The following is a 22,311-nucleotide window of genomic DNA, read 5'->3' as shown; positions in this document are numbered from 1 at the left end:
ATAAATGGTAAAAGGATGGGGAAAAGCTGGAGTCGAATCAAAATGCAAACTCAAAAAATGGTGGAAGCTGTTCAGAGTGTGTCGCGGGACCCGTTCTCACTCGATGTAGAGCAAGAGAGAAGGGGGGGTTGGAGGAAGAAAAGATTCAACGATCGTGGTGTTCTTTAGGACGTTGCCAAAGAGTCCTGCCGGCGTCTTGGTGTGTGTGTGTGTGCGCGCGCGCGCGCGTGAGTGTCAGAGGTATGTGTCTTGTCCACCAGAATGGGCGAAATTGTGACCACTCTTTAACGGCTCTCGTCAATGGCCGGGTACTGTGTCTGCCAGTCTTGTGTGCGGCTCGATCCCTTGGACAAGGAGCCAAAAGAGGGCATCGACAGACGGTTGCGCAGCTTGTTTGGTGATGCCGACGAAGGCGTCCGGGAGGCACGGGATTGCCGGCTGGCGGACGACGTCGATGTGTTGAAGGACGAGCCAGTGGAGGCGGGCGTCTGGTAGACGTACTCGCCGTCGACGTAGATGGCGTTGGAGACGAAGGTCGAGCGCCGGTTGCGGCTGCGGGTGTAGCGCTTTTCGAGGCGGAAGAGCTCCAGCTTGGACTGGATGCGTTCGATGAAGGTGGGCATTGTGGCGAGAAGAATGGGAGACTGTCGGGGGACACAGCCTATGAGAGAACCGTTGGCGAGATTCTTGGGCAGTTGTCAAGACTGAAGGCGCCGATGTTTGTTGTTTTGGTTTTGGTTTTGATTTTGATTAAAAATTCGAATGTAATTTCGATGTCGTGTCGAAGGGGAGAGAGACGTCGGCGATCGCCAATTGGTTCGAAAGGAGTGAACAGGAGGTGGAAAAAGTGTGGAAAAGTACAGAATACGTCGCAGGCGCAAAGGAGAGAATAAGCAAGAAGACTAGATAAGACAAGAAAGACGGGAAGAGACACACAAGTGAGACAAGACAACTTGACAAACAATGGGGAGATCGAGATGGAGCGTGACAAAAAGGCCGACACTACCACCACAAAGCAAGGGAAAAAGAGAAAAACAACGAAAAGGACCAAAGCGGAGTCCAGAACCCAGACACGGCGGCCCGGCGTAATTCTGAAAACAGAAAACAGCTCAATGGCAAGCAGGCCCGCCGGTCATCCTCAACATGGAGCACTACTCCGGATTCGTCTTTTCTGTTCGCTCCCCTGTCAATCGTCAGGGCAATATTCGCAGTTCCTGAAGACAAGAGAGGACTACTTCGTACTGAGTGCAGAGACACCCTTGTCTAGCGGGAACGTGCCAAAGGGGCCATGCATGGAAAGTGTGGAAGGCCACCCACGCTGAGAATGCTTGCATGCACTGGCACCCACAGACAAGCATGCGAAGAGCGTGGGCAAGCAAGGGAGCATTGACAGCATAGCATTGGGGGATGATTCTGCATTGGTGGAAAGAGTGGAAAGAAAAAGAAGAAAAAGAAGAAAAAAAAAGAAAAAAAGAGGAGAGAGAAGTCGAAACAAGCGATTCTGGATAAAAGACAAAGGGGAGGTGGAGAGCGCCCCAGGCGGAAGAGGGAAGGCGCGAACAGGGGCTCCTGTCCGAGCGAGAAAGAACACTCAGCCGGAGGTGGCAGGGAAGGAGCGAAGCAGCACTGAGGCAGACGACGAGAAGGCAAAGTCTCAGCGAGGACGATGTAACTCACAGAGAGACGTCAGTGGCGTGATTGGGCCGACGCCGCCATCTCGCAACGAAAGCAGCAAGAATTGTGGAGGCCGACGGTCGACCTGTCCTGTCCAGCCGCACCTCGCTAGACTCTCCGCAGGACAAGCGTGCTGGGATGCAATTTCGTGCACCGTAAAGTCTAAGGAGCAAGAGATTGCGCTGGGAAATGACGAGCAGAGCCAAGCTGGGGGAAAAGGAAAGAGCTTGTCTGATCTCTATTTGTGAGGTTTGATGTCGTTCTCTCTTTCCTGTACAGTCTCGTTCCTGTCGCTCATTCCTCTCTTTGCTTCTCGTTTCTCTGGCAAGCTATGAAGATGGTTCGCGGCTCACTCGTAGCCTCACTCGCGCCTTCCTCATCGCGACGTCGCAGGGCCGATGTATCGTCCTCGCATGTGTACTAGAGTTCGTTCTTTCCTTCTTCTGCACCTTTTTCGGCGCAGCATTCCTTCCTTCTTCCTTCCTTCTTCTTCAAGTAGTGTGGGCCATCTGCAGCGTGGTCGCTCCTTCCTAAAAGAATCCGTTCCCTGGTAAGCAGGCCCTCACATCAACACTCCATGATAAGCTCGCTGAAAAAGCTAATGTATCCGGGAGGCTAAACAACTGCATGGCGACGCCCGTGCGAGTGACTCTAGCGTCGCTGGCGTCTCGGCCAGAGCACCAAGTGGGGTGGTCAATGCAGGGGGTTGCGGGCCTTGCACAGTTTTTGCAATGGACCTTTTCTGTTGCAACTGCATCGTTCCATTTCGAGTGGGAAACCGCGCGTGGCGTTTGTCGAACACTCTTTCCTTCTGTCAGATACGAGACAAAAGGTCCTTCCTTTTCTTCAGTGGCGAGACAAGATGTCAGGCTGACGGCAGTAACACCTGGCTGAGCAGGGAAAGAGGGAACTCGGCGAAGAAATGGAATTGGGGCAGGAACGATGGCACACGTGGAAAAGGGGAACAAGTTTCCAAAGTTACGCCCTATCGTGTCTTCTCGCCTGGAATGCAACATTTTGGATTATCGAGACGATCTGTCTCCGCACAAAAACTGGAGAGCCATGTGGCCGCAAGACACCAAAAAAGAAGCACAAAGTATGTTGGATACCCACAGCCGGCCAATCATCAGATCAGGTTATGCTGGCAGGGAGACGCTGTGCATGATGCCTCATCTTATCTCAGCGATGCACAGTCCAGGAACCTTGAGTGGTCGTCCTCCCGCCCAATGCCAATACCGCCGTGACGTGCAAGCGGGTCGTTTGTTTCGCGTTTGGGGCTGAGCTGATCCAATGCATTGATGCTGGCCTTGGATTTCGTCAGCAGATCACTGCGCCGTATCGGATCGATTTGGTTGTCGACGACCGACTGGCCGGGAGTGGTCTCTTTTGAGACGAAATGCATGATGTACGCATCTCGACAAGTCGCAACGTCTCCTTGTCTTTTCCCTGCTGGCGGTTCAGAGCCACTGAGCCGACGCCGACGTTTCCGAAAGGCAAACATACAGAAGCAAAACTCTATGCTGCAGCGCTTCGACTGGCCATACGACAAGCACTGTCATAGGTGGCACGGTCCATCGCATGCAGTCGATCGATGTAGGGAATATGTGTTTTGCGCGGACGGATACGCACAGGAAACGACATAGAATAAGCCAACATGGGCCCCATCCACGCGCACAACAAGGGCTGTTGTGATGTGCAACCGCACGGATCTGCTTGGAAGAATGTCGAGCCCCAAGCTCTAGCAGCAGAGTCACATGACGAGCGTTGGAAGTCAACGACGACATCAATCGAGAGTCGGTTGGCTTCAATTAGACACTGAAGTTATTATAATAGAAAAAGGTAAGGAATGGATGGTCAAAACAAGGGCACAAATGCAACCAACATCCACCATCCAACAGTCCAACATATCTTGCAAGAACTCACCCCCCCCCCCCCCCCCGCGCGATACTTAGACACGCTTCGGATCGAACCAGACAACGACTTCGTGGAAGGCGCCGGAGATGTAGCTGCCGAGGGCCGTCAAGATACGCCACAGCTGGCGCGGCACGAACATGGCAATGTGGACGAGGATGAGGGCGATTAAGTAAATGACAAACGCAACGCCGCCAAAGAGGACGTGGGCCGCGCGCACCGCGTACGCGCCCAACAGCAAGACACACGTCCAGACGGCCATGGGGAGGCCGACAAAGACGGCCCGGCCAGCGGCCTGGAAGCCGCGCAGGACGTCGGCCAGGGTGATGGTGTGGAAGAACGTGGCGATGGCCGTCACGGCGGTGTGGATGGCCGAGAGAGCGCGGCCGCCGGCGTGGGCGATGGCGCCGGCGGCCGTCTTGAGGGTCGCGACGAGCCACGCGCCAGCGACGTTGAGCGCCTTGGGGATGTGTTGGATGAAGGCGACAGTCATCTGGGCCAGGCCCTTGGCCATCTCCCACAAGAACTTGGAGACATCTTTGAGGCCGGTCCACAGGCGCCGGGGCAGCTTCTGTACGAAACGGCACATGGCCGGAAGGATGATTTTGCGGTGCTGCCACAGGTAGCGGCTCCCGCGGCCGAGCGGCTGGACAAGGAGTTCGTTTGGGACGGTCCAGAGCACAAACTTGGGGACGTGCCACAGGACAACCTGGCCCAACGTCGTGGTGAACCACACGATGCTGCGGCCGGCCTTGGCGATGCGCTGCATGGCACGGCCGTGGCGTGTCGCGAAGCGGGCCCAGGCGCCGCCGCGGCGGGCGGGCAGCAAGGCGACAGTCGCGCGGTGGCGGCCCTCGGCGGCCAGGCGGAGGGCGTGGTAGCCGTCGGGGGCCACGAGAGCGTCGTCGGCATGGAGTTCCTCGAAGAACAACCTCACCAAGGCGATGCGCCCCTGGGCGGCCGCCAGCATGAGCGGCGTGCGACGGACGCGGCGGTCCAGGGCATCGTCCATGCCGTGGTCTCCGTGGCCCCTGTCGCTGGGACGCGCGCTCGTGGTGGCGCGGTGCAGGTCGGGCGGGCGGGCCATGCGGTTGATGTCGGCGCCCAGGTGCACGAGGACGCGGACCATGGCCGCGTCGCCCGCCTCGACGGCGGTCAGCAACGGTGTGGCGCCGTTCCACGGGTCGCCGCGGTTGGTGGACGTCAGAGGCGGGGCGAGCAAAGAGGCGGGCGTGTCTTTTGGATTCCGGTTGGTCGCCACATCGCTGCTCTTCGTCTGCCACCACGTTTGGCGCGTGCCGCGCGTCTTCCTCCGCCTCGCCATGTCGGCTCGCTGCTCCTTCGCCTTGTCCTCCGGAATGTACTGCATGCCGTACATGGTCTCGTAGCCGGCGCCGTCCGTCACGTCCGGGCTCACGAGACCCTTTTGCACCATCCGCACCACCAGCCCCGTCTGGCCCATGCGGACGAGCCGAAAGAAGGTCTCGATGATGGTCTTTTGGTCTTGCAGGAGGGCCGCCGCCGTTTCGGACGCTTCAAGCGCTGCCACCAACTCGGGCGGTTCCGTCGCCCCCGCCCCCGCCGCCCCCGCCGGCACAATGTACCCCAGCGTGCCGGCCCAGCGCCGGCCCACGGTGACATTGTCCTTTTTGGTCCACACAATCTGCGTGTTGAAGCGCGGGTGCGTCAGCGGCAGACCGAGCTCGTCGGCGCGGGCGGCCATGCGGTCGATCCACGCGACCAAGTCGTTGTCATCTGTGGCCGCATACGTCGGCAGGTTGGGGTCGCCGTCGTCGGCCATGGCAGGCTAACTGGGTGACGTGGCGTGGGAGGTGGACTGTGAGAATGTCAAGCCGAGTACAGTGGAGCGATGCGATGGGTTGGATATGGTAAGGCGGAGGTTGATCCTAGCTGTCGTGTTGGGCGTGGTCTGTCTACCCTCTCCTCGTTTGTCTTGTGATGCTGTCGTGTTTAAGTAGTTTCACGGTGCGCAGCGCGTTGCAACCATTTGAGCGTCATTATCGAGGCCGTTGGCGACAGAATATTGTTTATGCCTCGGCGCTTCATTTCCTTGTTGTTCATGTCAAGCCTTTTTCATTGTAAAATGCCTCCAAACGGATGCCTATCCTCATGGCATGCCGGACACAAACAAACAGTCCTATCGTGTCAGTCCTGAGCACGGATGCCTCCCTCTTCTCGCCAAATAAGGATAAGCCTAGAAGGCATCCGCAAGTGGCCGTTGACTGTACTCGCCAGCCGCCCAGCTAACCCATTCTGTCCAGAATCGTTGCAAGGCGCAGCAGCGCCTCGTTCCGCGCTCATGGTCGAGGCTGCTCCCCTTTGACTCTATGTTTCTGTTGGGTAGACCTCGTTCAGCCTACCGAGGTGCTCGGTTTGGGGCATTATACACGGTCATTCATAGTTGTCCTTTCGTTTTGCTTGTGCAAGTGACGCCAAATGGCTTGGCAACTCCATCCTTAACATTTGACCTCCCGCTGGTTGTTCTTCGTCGCAGCCATCGTGACAATAATTGTCTCCAGGTACCGCGCGATGTCCATGTTTCCTGTTTTGCCACTTCTCCAAGACGATCATATGTTTAAAACTATTTGCATCTAAACAACTAAAGGTCACAAACGCCCAACGCCGTACGCAATGCAGAGGTACGAAACACGGATACAACACAGAACGAGACGGCGAATCATCATGATCCCGGCTCCGTCAAGTTACATCGCCTCCTCGAGCCCATAGTAGGCCTCGCAGTCGGCTCCAATGCCGTACGTATGGCACTGGCAAGCATCGTATTGTGGGCAGCTGGCACGTCAGCGAAGAAAGCAACAGAAGGTAAACCGTCTGTGGAGAAGAAGGGGGGGATCTCGCCAACGTACTGGTACGACTCGTTGCCCAGCCACACGTGCCAGGTGTGCTCCAGCAGGCGTCCGCTGTCGGCGTCGGCCAGCGGCGTCGAGATGAGCCACTGCCGCAGCGACGCCCACCACGCGCGGCTGCGGCGGCGGATGGCCGTCTTGCTGGCGGCAAACTGCGCGCAGCAGGGCGCGGCCAGCCGCACGGGCACGCGCTCGCCGGCGTCCCTGTCGAGGAAGTCGTCGAGCAGCGTGGTGAGCTGCACGTCGCGCGCGTGCCGGTGCATCTGCGCCTGGTCGACGGCGTAGTCGGCGAGCACGATGACGTTTTCGCAGCCGGGCAGGCAGCGCAGCGACGCGTAGCCGCGCCGGGCGACGTACGCCGTCCGCAGGCGGCGCACCTCGTCGGCCGCGTCCATCGCCTGGTGCCAGCCGCGGCGGTGGCCGTGGTGGAAGACGACGACGTCGGCCAGCGCGTCGTAGTGGTCGACAATGTACGTCAGGTAGGCCATGGCCTCGCGGCCCTTGTGCACGGGCACCGCCAGCTGCGGCGACAGCGGCGCGTCCGTGACGTAGTGGAACACGGGCTGCCAGGCCGCCGGCACGTCCGCCAGCCACGCGGTCTCGCCGCTGGCCACCATCTGGCTGCTGGAGGCGACGACGAGCGCGGTCGTCGTCCGGTGTTCCTGGCCACGGTCGTAGCGATGCAGGTCGTGCTGGCTGGTTGGTGCGTCGCCGCCGAGGCCGTGCTGGCGGCCCTTTTGCGGCCCGTGCTTTGCTGGTGTCGACCGCGACGTGCTTCCACCAAACAGAACCCGTACCACGACTGTCAATGCAATCGCAAACAACAGCGGCCGCGCCACAAATGCCAGGGCGGCGCGCACCTGGCGCTTGCTCTGGGTGCCCATACTCGGTTCGGTCGCGATTTTCGTGTGATGTGTGGTATCGATGTCGAATATGGGGTCACCAGCGACCTGTCTGTCAAGACCGCCAAGACGAACGTCAACACGGAAGATTTGGTAAACAGAATTTGAAAAGTCGAGGTTTTTTTTCTTTTTATTTATTTATTTATTTATTTATTTATTTATTTATTTATTTATTTATTTTTTGGCTTTACTTCCATTCAAGCTCCTACGTGCCCCAGTCTGAAGTATATGAGACGATGTCCGTCTCAGCTTGGGTACCGTCCTGTCGCGCACAGATCCCTGACCTGGGTTTGGTGATGTCATCTTCCCGGTGATCTGCTTGTGTCCATCTATTTCAAGAAGAGTAAATCCTGGAAATAATATTTAGACGTAATTTAATTCTACATAATTTGCTAATAATTGCTGTATTTCCCGGTGTGTCGAACAAAAAGCCACCTAAAAAGCAACATACATTGTATATTTACTTTCCTGTTTAGGAACCAACGTAAACCACTCATACACGAGCCGACTTGGGTTAGAACAAGTAGTCCATCTGGGGAAACCAGAATAACACGGACCCGGTATTTGGTTGATGAGATTTATTATCGTACCATAGCTTCGCCAGGCAGTACGGATGACGCCCGAGACGGTGTAAGTCAGGCCACGTGATTATCACTGCGGTGTTAGGATAGTTGACCATCCTCGTTTGTCGCCAACATTTACCTCCCTTGGTTCTTGTTAGCGGCTGAGTCAAACCCACCTGTGCCCGATGGTTGGTTTAGGGGCAGTGCGTTTTGGTGGAAGTACTCGTATTGCTCGACGCCACAAGGCTAGTTGGTTCTAGCGTCGACGATGAAAGAGACTGGATTCCGTAAACCTGACAGAAAGAGGCCAAGGGCACGACCAGACAGAATGCGTGGGTCGATCGCCGTCGTCCGTAATAAAATCCCAATGTCGTGTCGATGTCGTGTCGCGACGAGATGCACACACAGCATCTGAAAGACGGAACCACAGCCAACGGTCCCCCGTTGCATCACGCCCTCCACTGATCAATGACGGCCATGGCCAACCCCGGCACGGCCAACCCCGGCGCCGCTGCCATCCCCGACTGGTCCCAGCTCGACTTTGCCCGCAACTGCTCCGTCTACGGCCAGTGGCTCGCCGCGTTCGTCGCGCCCAACCCGTGGGACCCGGCCGAGGCGCTGGGCGGCAGCATCCCGCTCACCATTCTGCTCGTCAGCTACGCCCTGCCGCCGGACTGGGTCTTCGACGCGACCGCGGGCGGCGACGGCGGCAATTTGACGCAGACGGTCGACTCGCCGGCGGGCACGGCGTACTTTGGCGTCGTCACGCAGTGGCTCACGAGCCACCTGTTCCACACCTACAACGCCACCAGCGGGCGGTGGAGCGTCGACCCGGACTTTGTCGACAATGTGATTTGGGCGCCGGCCGACAAATGCCAGCGCGAGTTTTGCAAGGCGATTGCCTTCACCGGCAACGCGGACCTGTCGGGCATCGGCGTCGTGATTTCGTACTACATTGAGGCGTCGCTCACGACGCTGTACCTGCTGGTGTTTACCGCGTGGCGGATCAAGCGCTTTGTGCGGGAGCAGCGACAGAGACGACGACGACGCTGTGCAGGCGCCCTCTCCGTCGAGCAGAGCAAGGTAACGCAAAATCCACGAGGACAAGGACGAGGGCGAGAACGGGGACGACTGGCCCGCGCCGGCCACCGGTGCTTCGACGCCCTCCGCGGCAGTCTGGACGGCTTTCTCATGGCCGCCGCCGTGCTCGCCATCGCCATCCTCGTCGCCGCCCTCGTCATGGAAGCCTTCCACACCAACGAGCTGCGCCGGCACCCGGTCAATTCCCAAAACATTCCCAGCGGACACGCCCTGTACGACTCGGCGCTGGGGCTCCTGGTGGGCCTCTATGCCGTGTTCCCTCCCGTTGTGCTCTACGCTCTCCTTCCGCAGGAAGACGAGTGGCCCCGTCACCACTACCACCACTACCGCCACTACCACCACCACCCACGCCGCAAAGGCCGCCGCACGTGGCTGCGCCGTGCCGTCCTCGTCGTCTTGTGGGCCCTGGCCGCGGCCGTCGTCTTTCTCGACCCCCGCAGCGAGCTCGACTACGCGTACCAGGGCCGCGTCGCCAACCCCGACGACAACTTTGCGGCCGTGCTCTATACGTGCGACCAGCGGGGCGGGCTGGTGTACTGGCAGGCGCTGGAGGCGTTGAAGTACTTGGTGATTGGGGTGCCCGTGTTGTGGCTGGCGATGACGCTGGGTGTGTATGTGCTGACGGGGTGGCGGCCGTGGCGGCAGTGGCGAGCCGCGCGAGGACGAGGACGAGGACGAGGGCGAACCGATGAGGACGGAAGACATGAGAAGCGAGCCGCAAGCGAGGAAAAGGAAGCCAAAGACGGGCGAGCCGTAGGCGAGGAAACCAAAATCGGCCGACCCGCTGGCGAGGACCAGAAAAGCCTGCTGGCCCGCATTGGCCGCCCCGTGTGGCGGCACGTCGTGGCCTGGCTGGCGTGCCTCATCATGTGGACGCTCCTGCTGTATCTCACGGATCTGCGGCACAGCATCGTCGACGTGGCGGACGGGCTGGACACGGAAAACAAGTGGGCCATTGGGCAGGTGCTGGCGATTGCCACCTGGGGCCCCGTTGCCGTCGATTTTGGCTTCCTGTTGATTTGTACGTTTTCCTTGGGTCCCCCTCCCTTTTTGCCTTTCTTGTTGAGAAATATACACGTCCATACTAACAGCGTAGTCGGCATCGAGGCGGGCTTGGGCGACCGACTGCCGATGGACTTTGCCATCCAGCAGGTGGGTTCGACGTCGTCGGTGGACTCGGCGGCAGAAGAGGACGCGGACGAGACTGGGGCAGCAGCAGCAGCAGCAGCAGCAGCAGCACGAGCCAGGGGGTCCTTGCCCGACCGGGCCAACGCCAACAGCGTCCACAACAGAAGCCGCAGTGCCAGCAGTGCTATCTGCCGACAAACGTCGAGCAGCACAGCCGAAACGGTCGGCAACGACAAGACGAGCGTTGTGGGCAAAAGCGACTGCGGAGAACCTGTAGCACCTCTAGCGCTTTCCATGTCGTCGGCGTCCTCCTCGGCGCCATCTCTTCTTCTCCGCGCACAGACATAGACCGTGGCGCTCGATTGCCAAACACAGTCAGCCAGCAGCAAAAGGCGACTCTATGCAACTCGTCCATCCACAGATATACACACCCACTTCGGCACCCTTTGGAGACAGCTGTGATATCAATTGTCGTGGTCCAAAATAGATTGCTATTCGAAAATGTAATACTCAAAAAAAATAAAGGTCATCTCTTCGTAATCGTACTTAGGGCATCGGACGGGCCCAGACTACCGTGCCCGCAACGGCGCCTGGCTGTCTGCCAAGCGGTCATCGGCCACCGCCGGGTCCGGACCGCCGCGGCCCATAAACACGCGCGTGCCCGTCCCGCCGTGCAGCGGCGCCTGTGCATACTGGTAGGCGGGTTGGGCGAGCGACGCCGGCGCCGCCGTCCCCGTTCCTGTGTCCTCTGTCGCGGCGCCGGCAGCGAGTGGCACCAATGCGGTTTCAGAGTCGTGGACAATCGTCTGGTTCACGGCCGTCACATTGCGCATGTACAGCTCCACGTCCGGCCCCGTGGCGCTCAGCACACCCGCCGCGCTGACGCCGCCAAAATGCAAGTACTGGGTCGTCGAGCCGAAGCCACTGCTGTTCTTGCCGTCGCCCGTCTGGAAAAACGAGGCGGTGCCGACGGCGCGCGTGCTGAGGCGCGACGACGCGAAGCGGTTCGGTGCAGCGCCGGCAAACGCTTCCAGACCCGTGGAGAACACGCCGGCGCCGGCCACCTCGAGCTGCAGTCCCTGGTCCAGCAGCGCCCATAGCGTCAGATTGCCCTGGGGCGAAATGTTCGTCGTCGTGTTGCAGAACGTAGGGTAGGCATAGTTGGTGCTGTAGCTGTACTTTGAGGCCGCATCGCCGTCGCCGCTGGCCTTGTCGCTCCCGCTCAGCGTAAAGTTGTTGATCTGGTTGTTGCCAAAGTCGGTCAGCACGCCCTCGTTGGCGTACGAGAGCGACTGTGACCAGGACACGGCGCGGGGCCCCTTGGCGCCCGTCCTCAACGTGCCCTGCACACTGAACGAGCGCGCCACCGACACGCTGTACGTCAGCGTCTGGTTGGCGCCCGTCGCGTTTTGCTGCAGGTGCTGCGTCACGCTGATCGCCACGCCCGAGTCGTGGACGACGGGTGGCGTGCCCGTCGTGACCAGCGCGCTGCTGTCGTCGCCGTCGTTGTCGTCGAGCCACACAAAGATCTTGCCCGTCACGTACCAGCTGGCGGCCACCTGCTTGGTGAGGCTGGCCACGCCCGACGGCTGACCGTCGTCGTCGAGTCCGGCCACGAGGATGCTGAACGTATGCGGCTGTCCGTCGCACAGCACCGGCAGCCACGGCGAAATGTCAATCTCGTGCTCGCGCAGATCAAACACGTCGGCGCCCACGATGGGGCGGTGTAGGCTGGGCACAACCCCGCCCGTAAACACCACGGGAAACGGCCACTGCACGCCGGCCAGCCGGCCATCGATCAGCACCTGGACCTCGCGGAAGGGACTGAACCCAGGAAACACACCCGCGTCCGTCGCGTTGAACGTCAGCGTATCGGACTGCAGCACGTTGGTCCACCAAAACTCCTCGTTGGCCTGTCCGTTGGCCGACACGGAGAACACGGCGCGGCGCGCGTTGCGTGGGAAGTCGGTAATGGTGTTGGTGGCCACATCGGCGGGCAGCGTAAACTGGCTGACGCCGTTGACGTCGCTCTGGCGCTTGGAAATGGGAATCACTGCATCACTGGGCGGCGCAGCATCCAGGCGGTCGCCGACGTCCGACTGGAAGAACGTGGCCGTCAGGGTCACGTTAAAGGACGCCGTGTAGACCTCGTTCTGCAAATTGCCCAGGTCGAAGATGATCTTTTGCGGCGCGCGCCAGAGAGCCAGGTAGGCCGTCATGTCCTTGAGATAGACCCAGCGGATGCCCGGCGCCTTAACCGGCTCCGCCGTGCTGGTGCGCCAGACCTCGGTGTCGTTGAGGTACATGAGGGCGAGACGGTCAAACTGGCGGCCGGCCGACACTGCCGTGAAGTTCATAACGACGCGGTTGAACGGGGTGGCGGGAGGCACGTAGCTGCCGACAAAAGGTGCGTTGTAGCTGTTGCCAAAGACGTGCTCCATGAGCGTCACCGTAACGGCGCCGGATGCCGAGGACGGGCCGGACGAGCGCTCTGTTGCGGGTCCATCGGGTGTGAGGACAGGCGGTGCCACCTGGAAACAGTCCAGCACGGTGGCGGCTGGAGTTGAGGTGGACGATGATGCCGTTGGACTGGAGTCTCCCCCGGCGCGCTTGCTAACAGAGATTGGGCCCACGGGCGCTGTATGCCCAGCGACATTAATGTGTGGCCGGTTGAAGGCCGCCGATGGCAAGCATGGGCGGAGGTGTGAAGCGAGGGCGAGGACGACAGCGAGGGTGAAGGCCACGGGTAACAAGATGGATGCAAAGCGCAGCCACATGGTTGGCCGTCGGCCATATTTTGATGTCCTCGGTTTGGTGGTCTCCGGTTCCACGGCGGACCAGTGGTCCTTTTCGAGAAGCGGTGCGCCGGCTTCGTCCATGGTTGGTCGGTTGAAGTGAGGCAAACGGGGTAGTGGTAAATCCTATGGAAAGAAACGGCCAAGAGAGAAAGAAGTATGACGAGAGCAAAGGCGACGGACGAGTACGATAGGAGGTGCGGGACATGTGAACGCAATCAACAACACGGGAAATGGGATCGACACAGCGCAATGAGGAGCACAATCGCGCGATTGTCAGGCCGCAGCTCCAGTGGCCTGGTCCGGCCAGTTTTCGAAACGACGCTGGATAAAGGCAATATTCTGTGCAGTGATAATAAAGCTGATGGCGGTCGAACCAATGGAAAACACGGGACCAGTGCGTCGTAAACAAGGTAGGGAGCTCGCGGCTGAAGTCGGCACAGCGGCGTTCCGTCTGAGGTCCTTATTGACACCTAGGAGTTGGGGGCGGCGATCACAAAAAAGGAGTGTACGGAGTCGGTGATGATGCTGGCAGAACGCTTCAAAATAAAAGACAAGTTGACCGTCGGCGTGCGACACCGTCCAGTGCCAATACCAGATCGGGAAGGTTGTCGACGAGGCTGGGACGGAAAGAACAAACGGGCGTGCGCCCAGAAAGGGCAGGCGCGAATCAATTCAGGAACCGCACTGGCAGGCGCGCAGCCAGAGAAGTGGCACGTGCGCAGACGGATGCCTTTGTCGGCCGCTTCCGTTCCCCACGTAGGGCATATCAGTGAGCGTCTATGCTGGCATCAAAACGTTCAGTCTGAGAGACAGGCTATTAGCCAACAAAGTCGACGGGTGTTTGCCAAAATTCCAGACTGTATTTGAGATGGCTATATGTCAGCACATAATAGATGCCGGATTGGAAAAGATGCGAGAGGTTAAGAACGCCAAATGACCGTTGCAAGAGTGGATGTGTGCCAAATCATGGGAATGACTCCAGAAAAAGCAAAGAAATAACAAACGAAAGCATAACCATGCAACAGCAAAAAGAGAAGAGACCAGCCCAACGGCAAACCAAATCGTACAAAACACCTACTTTCCTCGCCCAAAATCTATAATGATGCAAGATGCCCCCGTCCGCCCGACCTGTATATATGCTGTTCCTTCAGAGCGCATAGCTCAGTCCGTCTAGTACGTGAATCGTCGTCGCCATAGCGTACACATTGTTGGCGTTGATGGGTTGGCCTACGCCGGCTTCGCCTTGCCAATCTTCCAGCCCCACGAGCGCAGCACCTTGACCACCTGGGGGGTCACGGCCGCCGCCAGGGGCACGCGCACAAAAATAAAGCTCTTGTGGATGGCGTAGGCCAGGGCCAGCTGCGTGGCGAGGCTGGCTTCGTGCTTGTTGCGCCGATCGGCCTCCTTGACACCCCAGCCGTCGCCCGCGGCGACTTCCTGGCCGTCCTTGTCGTGGGCGACCACGTCCTTGGCCGCATCCGCAATCGCATCCTGGGCGGCCGCGACGCCGCTCTCGCGCTGGGCCTCTTTGAGGGCCGCGCGGTACCTGCGCCAGCGCTCCTTGACGCTCTCGGGGATCAATACCTTGACGTGGCCGACGACGTATTCTTCGGCGGCGGCTGCAAGGAAGAGGTTAGGTAAGAAGACAAAAAAAAAAAAAAAAAAAAAAAGCTGTCAGGCAGGTAACGCACCGATTCGATCCGTTCCAAGCGTCCGCACAAGGAGGAAGCAAAAGGGAAAGTCGAGCAGGGACAGGCCAAAGTAGACGCCGACTGCGGTCCAGCCGTACTCGCGGGACAGCTTCTTGAAGCGCTGGCTCAGTGTGAGCTTCTCGGCGGGCGCGGCGCCGGGTCCCGACTTGGGCCCGGCTGCGTCTCCCGCGCCACCCTTTGCGCCGTCGTGTGACCGCCGTGTCCGCGACGAGTGGAATGTCCGCCGTGGCGGGGCGCGGGTGAAGAATGTGGAGGAACGGAATTGATGCGTGGCGGAGGTCGTCGGTGCCTTCGGCGTCGAGCTGGCAATGCTCCGTGTAGCTGGCCGCCGCCAGACCTGCTTGCCAGCTTGTGCCACGCCATTCCGGGCGGCTGCCGCACCGCCGCGCTGCTGCAGCACCAGCATGGCCGGCTGTGCCGACGGCTGCTGCAGGAGCACATCCAAGGCGCGCACCGACCGACGCAGCATAGCGATGCGAGGCGTGTGGTTGTATTTCGCAGGTAGGTAGGTTGTCCGTTGTTATGAGAAGCAGCAGCCCCAGCGTCACCAAGATTGCCCTTCGTGTTGCACGGTACCGTCGATGTCGCGAGAGCTGTATGCGACTCGCTTGTTCGGCAATTTTCGCGGGGTCTCGTGTCGTGATGAGCTTCGAAATGGAATGTCGTTGGAGAGAGTCGTTGAGGAATTGGGTGTCTGGTAAATGTGCAGACGAAGCAAACGAATGCCGTATAGTTATGTCAGATGCCGGGAGCTTGCGGTCGGATACGAAAACGAAAAGAGCAAGCAATGGTGAATTCCGTGTTTCCTAAAGCCCGAGAAAATCGTGGCTTTTCGCCGGTAATGGCCTCAAAAAAATTTGCCTGCGCGGCACCAACGAAGTTCTGGAAGCTCCCAAGGCGGCCTGGCCCTGCGTCATTGAGCAGGACTGTCGTAGGGCCTGGCCACAGCGCCACCTCTGTTGGGTCATCGGTGTTAAGCAGAGCAAAGGTGAGACAGCGCTCACTCACCAAGACGACCAGAGACCGCACCACATGTGATTGGCTCAAACTGCTACAAGGAAGCGATTGCCCCCGCTACAGTCGCTGTAGGGATCGTAAGTACGTATCTTACTATTAAGCGTCGGGGAGTAGAGATGTCCGCTCCGCGTCCGTCCGACAACTCCGGCAACTTAGCAACAACGTCACGAGTCCAGCCACGAGAACCGGACGGGACGGGACGAGCAAGCTGAGAAACGAAGGAAAGCAAAGAAATGCGAAATATAGTTACGACAGGCCATATATGGCACCCATGCAATCGTCGTGTTCAAAAACAAAACAGTCACCTTTGCGCTGCGGCGAGTCCGCTGACCAACGTTTACTCGCCTTCCCACGGGCCATAACAGTTCTCAATGCATTCAAGTGCATCCAGGTGTATCTCAAAAACAGATTACTTCAAACATGTTACATCTTGCCAGTCGTGTCGTCGTCTGTGTCCTTAATACTGCTTCACTGCTCGACCAAAACAGTGTGGCAGCTCCAAACTATGGCCAGCAACCACCGACACCTAAAGCGCCTCAGCGCCTCAGCGCCTCAGCGCCAACCCAAGGCGCCTAGAGCCCACTCCCAAAACATCACTAGCTGGGCACAAACTGACCCGAGCTCTGGCCAATCAGTGCGCATGCTGCCTGCCAAGTGAGGGCACCCCTCCTTTTTAAGCGCCCGCCATTTCGCCTCGATCCCCTGCTTGTAAGTCGGCGGGTACCGTGGAGCTGCCGTCTTTTGGGATATGTTGCGAAAGCAAGGCGCTCGACCCTTGTTTTCTGACCTTGTCCTGTCCTCGTCGTCCACGGTGCCGCGAGCATCCCGTCACCATGCGGGCTACCATTGGATCCTTGGGCAAGAAAAGACTAGGGGCCAAATGGCCAATCTGTTTCCCAAATTAGACACAGCCAAAAACGGGAGAACGGACGGCGGGCGTCTGTTGGAGGTTGTGTCGTCGTGCGCTGGGTGAACGTTGGTAGACATATGAGTATGCAAGGAAGGAACGGCTGGAGATGCCAGCTGCAGTACCACCCTATCCTTGTCTTTTCTTACTCTTCTTATGAAGCTGCTGCTCGCTCTTTCCTTCTTCTGTTCCTGATCTCTCCTTCTGTTTCTGTACCTTGTCGCGGATCGTGAACGGCCCATTTGCTCTTTCCTTTGTGACACAACCCAGGCGTCCGATAACAACTGCCTGACGGACTCATCGCACTTTCCCAATGTGAGTCGTGCTTTCCTGTTAGCTGCAGTTCCAATCACAAGGTAGTTGCGCGGGGCACGCCAAAGCGTCGAGCCTTCCTTACTCGACGAAGAACACTGTTGCTGATGCCATATACACAGAAGTGACGCAGCAAGAACGACCGGTGAATCGCGCCTTCTTTGCCAAACAACCTTCAAAATGAACAGCCAGTACTATCCTCGTACGGTTTCCCTTCGTCCCTCACCTTCCCCGAGCGCTTGAGGAAACTGCGATCGTCCATACTGACCATCTCTCAACAGCCCCGCCAGCAGCGGCAGCAGGTGAGAGTGACCATCAACGAGGAAATAGCGACCCCTTGCCAGTGCAGGACACACACTGACCCTCCCAGCACCTGCCACTCAGAGAAGCTACCCACCGCCGCCCCAGTCGCCGCCAGCCACTCGCACCAACTTCTCGTACGGCGGTCTGCAGTCGCACCCGCTGTCGCCCCGGCAAGCCAACGCCTACCCGCCGCCGCCTGGCCAGACTGCTGCTGCCGGCTCACCCGCGCCGTCTCACAAATCGCCGTACCCTCCTCCTCCCCAGCAGCAGCAAGCTTCGCCTTCCCAGGCAGCACCAGCACAGCAACGCTACCCACCGCCGCCTAATCAGCAGCAGGCACAGCCCCAAACGCAGACGCCGCAGCCGCAGCAGCAGCAGAAGCAACAGGTGGTGCCCATTCACGACCGCACGCCGTCCTTCTCGTCCCGCACCTCGTACTCCTCCTCGCAAGTGTCCCAGCCCCAGCAGCACCAGCAGGCGGTGGCCGCTTTCGCGCCACCGCCTACCTACGGTGACAGCGGCGGTAACAGTGCGACTGGTGCCGACTACCCGGCGGAGAAGGGCAAGTCGGGCGGTGCTGCTGTGAGCAATAGCTTTGGCTACACCGGCAAGGCCGACGACGAGGAGGGCGACGACGGCGACGAGGACGACGAGTACGGCCGCCTGCACGACCAAGGCGGTGCCATTGGCCAGATCGCCGGCGCGCCGGCGCCGGGCATGTTCACGGGGGTGACGGCCGTCGTCGACGATGTCGGCACCTTCAACGGCGGCAGCTACCGCATCAGCCACCGCGACAGCAACACGATCCTGACCATCCAGCTGGCCATTGGCTGCCCGCTGACGGCCAAGCCGGGCGTCATGATTGGCATGTCGCCGTCCATCACGCTCAAGGGCGCCTTCAAGTTCAGCATGAAGAAGCTCGTGGCGGGCGCCGAGATCGGCACGTCCCTGTTCACGGGGCCCGGTGAGCTGCTGCTGGGCCCGCCCATGCTCGGCGACATTACGAGCATCCGCCTGACGGGCGAGGGCGCGTGGTCCGTGGGCCACGACGGGTTCCTGGCGTGCACGCAGGGCGTGGTCAAGGAGTACAAGCGCCAGGGCATCGGCAAGGCCATGTTCTCGGGCGAGGGTCTCTGGGTGTACAAGATCCGGGGCATTGGTCTGCTGTGGATCTCGAGCTTCGGCGCCATCATCAAGAAGGACCTCGTGGAGGGCGAAAAGTACATTGTGGACAACGGGCACCTGGTGGCCTGGAACACAAAGTACGTGCTGGAGCGTGTGGCCTCGGGCGGCATCATTTCGGGCCTTGCGTCCGCCGAGGGCCTGGTGTGCAAGTTTACGGGGCCCGGCACGGTCTACATCCAGACGCGGAATGCGGTATGTCATCCTCCTGTTGCGAGAGGGGCCTTAGGCACCTTGGCCATTTACAATGCCCTACTAACGTTGTGCAGAAAGCATTCAGTGCCTTCATGTCCGGCCAGACGATGCAGGTGTAAGGAAGGCAGCCAACTACGACACGCTTGGGCTTGTGGCTTCCATTAACTTTGGACGATTTTGTTGCTTTTTTGGGCAGGCAGATCAAAATGTCTTTCAAGACGGCAACCGTAGCTTCGCCGTTGCCTCTCCGTTGTTTTCTCTCATATATGCTCCAGTGTCTTTTCTTGGTGTCTGTTTTCATCGCACTTTCCTCTTTTTTCCTTCTTCAGCGACCTCCTTCCATCAGTACATTACGATTATTTTGGTTGCAGTTTGTTTCTTTTGTTTTGGTTATGTGCACGTCGTATTGTGCTGCAAGGATGATGCGGTGGCATGTTGTCCCAGAATGTTGATTGTCCAAGGCTGCCACTGTTCATGATTTTCTTATTGCAGTACGACCGCAGAATACGACAAATACTCGTCTTTTTTCCATCACCATATGCCCATATGAAAGCGCTCTCTTTGATTTGTTTTTCTTTTTTCTGATTCCTAAGTCTTTTCCCAGCTGAGCGGTTCACAGTGACCAACTCTCGGCAAACCAAGTATCTACGGCCGACAACCACCCACCGACACCCGCAATGAGAACCTCCAGCACCGGCGAGCGCATCCCGGCTCTCGCACTGGTCCACACAGACAACTGCTCTGTTGCCGACACATCGATCGACGACCGAACGTTGCCGTCTGACAAGAAACCAGACAAGCGGCCGAGCCGCGAGAACTCCCCAGCCACGAAACACAAAGGACAGCCGATCGACGGCGCTACCATTGAGAACTGGCGTCCGCATGTGTCGACTGTCACGGAGAAGTCGTCGAGCTCAGCGGACTCAATGGCCGAGCAGCCACCCAAGGCCACAGAAATCAAGGGCAAATCCGACGCGATACCAAATGCAAGCGATCTCGGTTCGCTCCGGAGGAGGCGCCCGGGAGCAACCTATGGCGTGGATGCATTGCCCAGCCTCAAGGCTCGCGTGGTGACCGAGCGTGATGTCTCAGACGTCTCCAGTGCGACCGCCCCAACCCACCCAGAGACCCGTCACCCAGAACCTATACGGCTTTTTCCACTCGAGTTCGGACAAGGCGCCACAAAAGACAGAGACTCTTCCCTTCGAAGCGTATCTAGCCTGCCCAAATTTTTTGCTCCCGACTATGGCATCACCGACGACGACAAGTCTGCAACTCAGCTGAGTGATGATCCAACCGAAGAAGACCAACACTTGGACTTTTCTTTTACGTCGTTTTCGCGCCTGCCACTCTTCAATATCATGCACGGTCCGCCGCATGCGGATGCTCCTCTAGGTCTTCCTCATGCTCGAAACCCATTGGAAGAACACCCAGATATCCAATCATTACCACCGGTGCTGCAGGGGCTTGTTCGCAAGAACCTGACGCCCGAGGCCGGCGAGAAGGGCCGTACAGTGGCAGCGATGATTCTTGAATTGTTCGCTGGCCACAAGAAAGTCGGGCCGTTTGAGTTTCCGTCACAATCACGCCTGCCTCTCTATGTCAACCTCCGACCAAAGGCCACTTCGTCGCCCAGACAAGACGCAGACGGTGACACAGACGACCTTGAATATGCAAAGGGCACAGACGGTAGCTTTTCGTTTTCTCATTGTGCCCGGCTTCCTTTGCACATGATCGCCGGGGCCGAGTCCAGACAGATGGAAATTCATACCAATATGAACAAGGTCCAGTTGACCAACTTTGCGCACCCCAAAACGTGGACCGACAGCAACAGTTTCGATTTCAAATTCCTGCAAGAGCACAGGCTCCCATCGTACTCGTCCTTGTTCAAAGGGCCTATCGAAACCTCGACGCTGAGAACACAGTTGGCCCGCAAGGGGGCTCCTCTGCAGATCGTAGAAGTGAGTAAGAAGGGTCATGTGATCGGCTCGATCGACAGCGTCGGCCGGTATGTCCGTCCCAATGCAGACCCCCGTTTCCTGTTCTCTATCACGCCCTTTACGAAGTCCGAGGTGCTGCGAGGCAAGACGTCCAAGGACGTTCTGTTTGGGAAGCTAGAGAAAACATGGCGGAAACAGGAGCATGCCGGAGTGGCGCAAGCGGCAGTGACGAAACGGTCGAGCAGGTCGACGTCAACAAACGGAACAACCGGCACGTGTGCCAGGGCCGGCAACCCGCACTGCGAGAGGACAAGCGCATCAACACGCTCGACTCAGAGAGATAGTTCGTCGACGACCACTGGTACCCAGACTGCGCCGTCTTCGATATGCAGCAGCGAAAGTGGCCCCAATGCGCCTTACCGTGCTCCGCCCCCAAGTCGAGCCGAACCGTCTGTCGACGGGAACAAGAGGCTAGCCGGTGATCGGCATCGCTTTGATACCCTTGTCAACCGTCTGCAGCAGAAGCTGTCTGAGCAATCACAACAGTCGGGAGATGATGTTAAGGACGCAAACTCAAACGTGGGTAGGACCTCCCATTGCAATGATGCAAAGATGCCCGTCCGGGATAGTAGACAACGTGGAGCAGTCGTCCATGACTCAGTTCATAACGACTACCAGGTGTCCGGCGCAGCAAGTTCAACGACAGGAAAACAAAACGAGAGCCAGATTGGGCAGCCAACCCGCAAAGACATGCCTCCTCCTTTGCCTCCGAGACCCAATCGGGCGAGCAATCCACCCCACTCCTCTGCTCCTGTCCCGTCCAGCGGCTGTGATGGTGCATTGGACCCAAGAAAGGCTCCCTTTCAGCCTTCATACGTGCCCTATGCCTTTTCCAACATTCGAAACAAGCATACCATGGTATCGGGAATGGAGCCGGGAACGGAGCCGGGAATTGTACCAGGAATCGTGCCAGGCACGGTGCCCATGCCGCTTGCGTGGCAGCTGCATCCGCCGCAAGGTCCGCCACCTGCTCCAGCTTCACTTGTCCCGCCTGTCCCAGTGTCTATGCCGGCCATACCACCTCTACCGCAAGGCCACAACTCCAGGCCCCCGTATTCCACTCCCATTTCCGTACCTGGGTGGCCCATGTCGAAACGGCCAAGCAGCAGCCGGCGGCGCACCGCATTTGTACCGCTTGCAGCGGCTGATCAGCAAAAAATCGAAGAGCACATTGAACTGCTCAAGGCGACGATTCCCAACTATGCCACTCTGTCCAGGAGACGCCAAGAGCTGCGTTGGGGAAGGCAGAATAGACAGGTACGGGGAACAAAAGCAAAAGCAGGCGGCAGCTGTCCATGGGTAAATTCACCTCAAATGCGGTGGGAGCAACATCAACAGAGCCAGCAGCAACCCGCAGCTCATATCCAGGTCCATCCCCAGGTGCAACCGCAGGCACAGCAATTGCCATCTGTGCAGTCAGCTCAACCGGCGCAGCCAGCTCAACAGCTTCGCCACATGCAGCTTCACCAGGTGCAGCAGATGCAGCAGATGCAACAGATGCAACAGATGCAACAGATGCACGAGATGCACCAGCAGCATATGCAAAAAATTCATCAAACGCAACAGGATCAGCAGCATTATCAGCAAGGGCAGCCAGGATCAGCCATGCAGGCCATCCAGTCCATGCAACCCTTACACCTGTATGGACAATACTATCCCAACACGCTGGTGGCTCCCACGTGGGCCATGCCGTTGATGAATACCAAAATGTGAAAGGCGAT

General features: G+C 58.6%; 8 protein-coding genes across 8 annotated transcripts; 1 reads left to right on the top strand and 7 right to left on the bottom strand.

Moving 5' to 3' along the window:
• Positions 1-284: 284 nt before the first annotated feature.
• SPBR_03358 (uncharacterized protein) lies at positions 285-623 on the bottom strand (the record flags this gene model as incomplete). Its single annotated transcript, XM_040761660.1, has 1 exon — positions 285-623. The coding sequence occupies one exon, from the start codon at positions 621-623 to the stop codon at positions 285-287; it is 339 nt and encodes a 112-aa protein (XP_040621153.1).
• A 2,225-nt stretch (positions 624-2,848) lies between these two features.
• On the bottom strand, positions 2,849-3,076 carry SPBR_03384 (uncharacterized protein; the record flags this gene model as incomplete). Its single annotated transcript, XM_040761685.1, has 1 exon — positions 2,849-3,076. One exon carries the CDS (start codon positions 3,074-3,076, stop codon positions 2,849-2,851), a length of 228 nt encoding a protein of 75 aa, XP_040621152.1.
• A 546-nt stretch (positions 3,077-3,622) lies between these two features.
• On the bottom strand, positions 3,623-5,386 carry SPBR_02622 (uncharacterized protein; the record flags this gene model as incomplete). Its single annotated transcript, XM_040760925.1, has 1 exon — positions 3,623-5,386. One exon carries the CDS (start codon positions 5,384-5,386, stop codon positions 3,623-3,625), a length of 1,764 nt encoding a protein of 587 aa, XP_040621151.1.
• Positions 5,387-6,308: 922 nt separating this feature from the next.
• SPBR_03013 (uncharacterized protein) lies at positions 6,309-7,354 on the bottom strand (the record flags this gene model as incomplete). Its single annotated transcript, XM_040761316.1, has 2 exons — positions 6,309-6,396; positions 6,471-7,354. The coding sequence occupies 2 exons, from the start codon at positions 7,352-7,354 to the stop codon at positions 6,309-6,311; spliced, it is 972 nt and encodes a 323-aa protein (XP_040621150.1).
• Positions 7,355-8,400: 1,046 nt separating this feature from the next.
• Positions 8,401-10,460, bottom strand: SPBR_02491 (uncharacterized protein; the record flags this gene model as incomplete). Its single annotated transcript, XM_040760794.1, has 2 exons — positions 8,401-9,966; positions 10,122-10,460. 2 exons carry the CDS (start codon positions 10,458-10,460, stop codon positions 8,401-8,403), a joined length of 1,905 nt encoding a protein of 634 aa, XP_040621149.1.
• A 273-nt stretch (positions 10,461-10,733) lies between these two features.
• Positions 10,734-13,043, bottom strand: SPBR_02426 (asparagine amidase a; the record flags this gene model as incomplete). The annotated part of the gene is made up of 1 exon (XM_040760729.1): positions 10,734-13,043. The coding sequence occupies one exon, from the start codon at positions 13,041-13,043 to the stop codon at positions 10,734-10,736; it is 2,310 nt and encodes a 769-aa protein (XP_040621148.1).
• A 1,146-nt stretch (positions 13,044-14,189) lies between these two features.
• SPBR_03081 (peptide alpha-n-acetyltransferase) lies at positions 14,190-15,143 on the bottom strand (the record flags this gene model as incomplete). Its single annotated transcript, XM_040761384.1, has 2 exons — positions 14,190-14,581; positions 14,654-15,143. The coding sequence occupies 2 exons, from the start codon at positions 15,141-15,143 to the stop codon at positions 14,190-14,192; spliced, it is 882 nt and encodes a 293-aa protein (XP_040621147.1).
• A 1,947-nt stretch (positions 15,144-17,090) lies between these two features.
• SPBR_02178 (uncharacterized protein) lies at positions 17,091-22,303 on the top strand (the record flags this gene model as incomplete). Its single annotated transcript, XM_040760481.1, has 9 exons — positions 17,091-17,112; positions 17,192-17,212; positions 17,281-18,590; positions 18,665-18,705; positions 19,210-19,691; positions 19,767-19,958; positions 20,025-20,279; positions 20,550-21,109; positions 21,959-22,303. The coding sequence occupies 9 exons, from the start codon at positions 17,091-17,093 to the stop codon at positions 22,301-22,303; spliced, it is 3,228 nt and encodes a 1,075-aa protein (XP_040621146.1).
• Positions 22,304-22,311: the final 8 nt, after the last annotated feature.

The sequence above is a fragment of the Sporothrix brasiliensis genome, assembly GCF_000820605.1.
Source record: "Sporothrix brasiliensis 5110 chromosome Unknown Cont17, whole genome shotgun sequence".
Classification (NCBI taxonomy): Eukaryota; Fungi; Ascomycota; class Sordariomycetes; order Ophiostomatales; family Ophiostomataceae; genus Sporothrix; species Sporothrix brasiliensis.
This window is presented reverse-complemented; position numbering and strand designations above follow the sequence as displayed.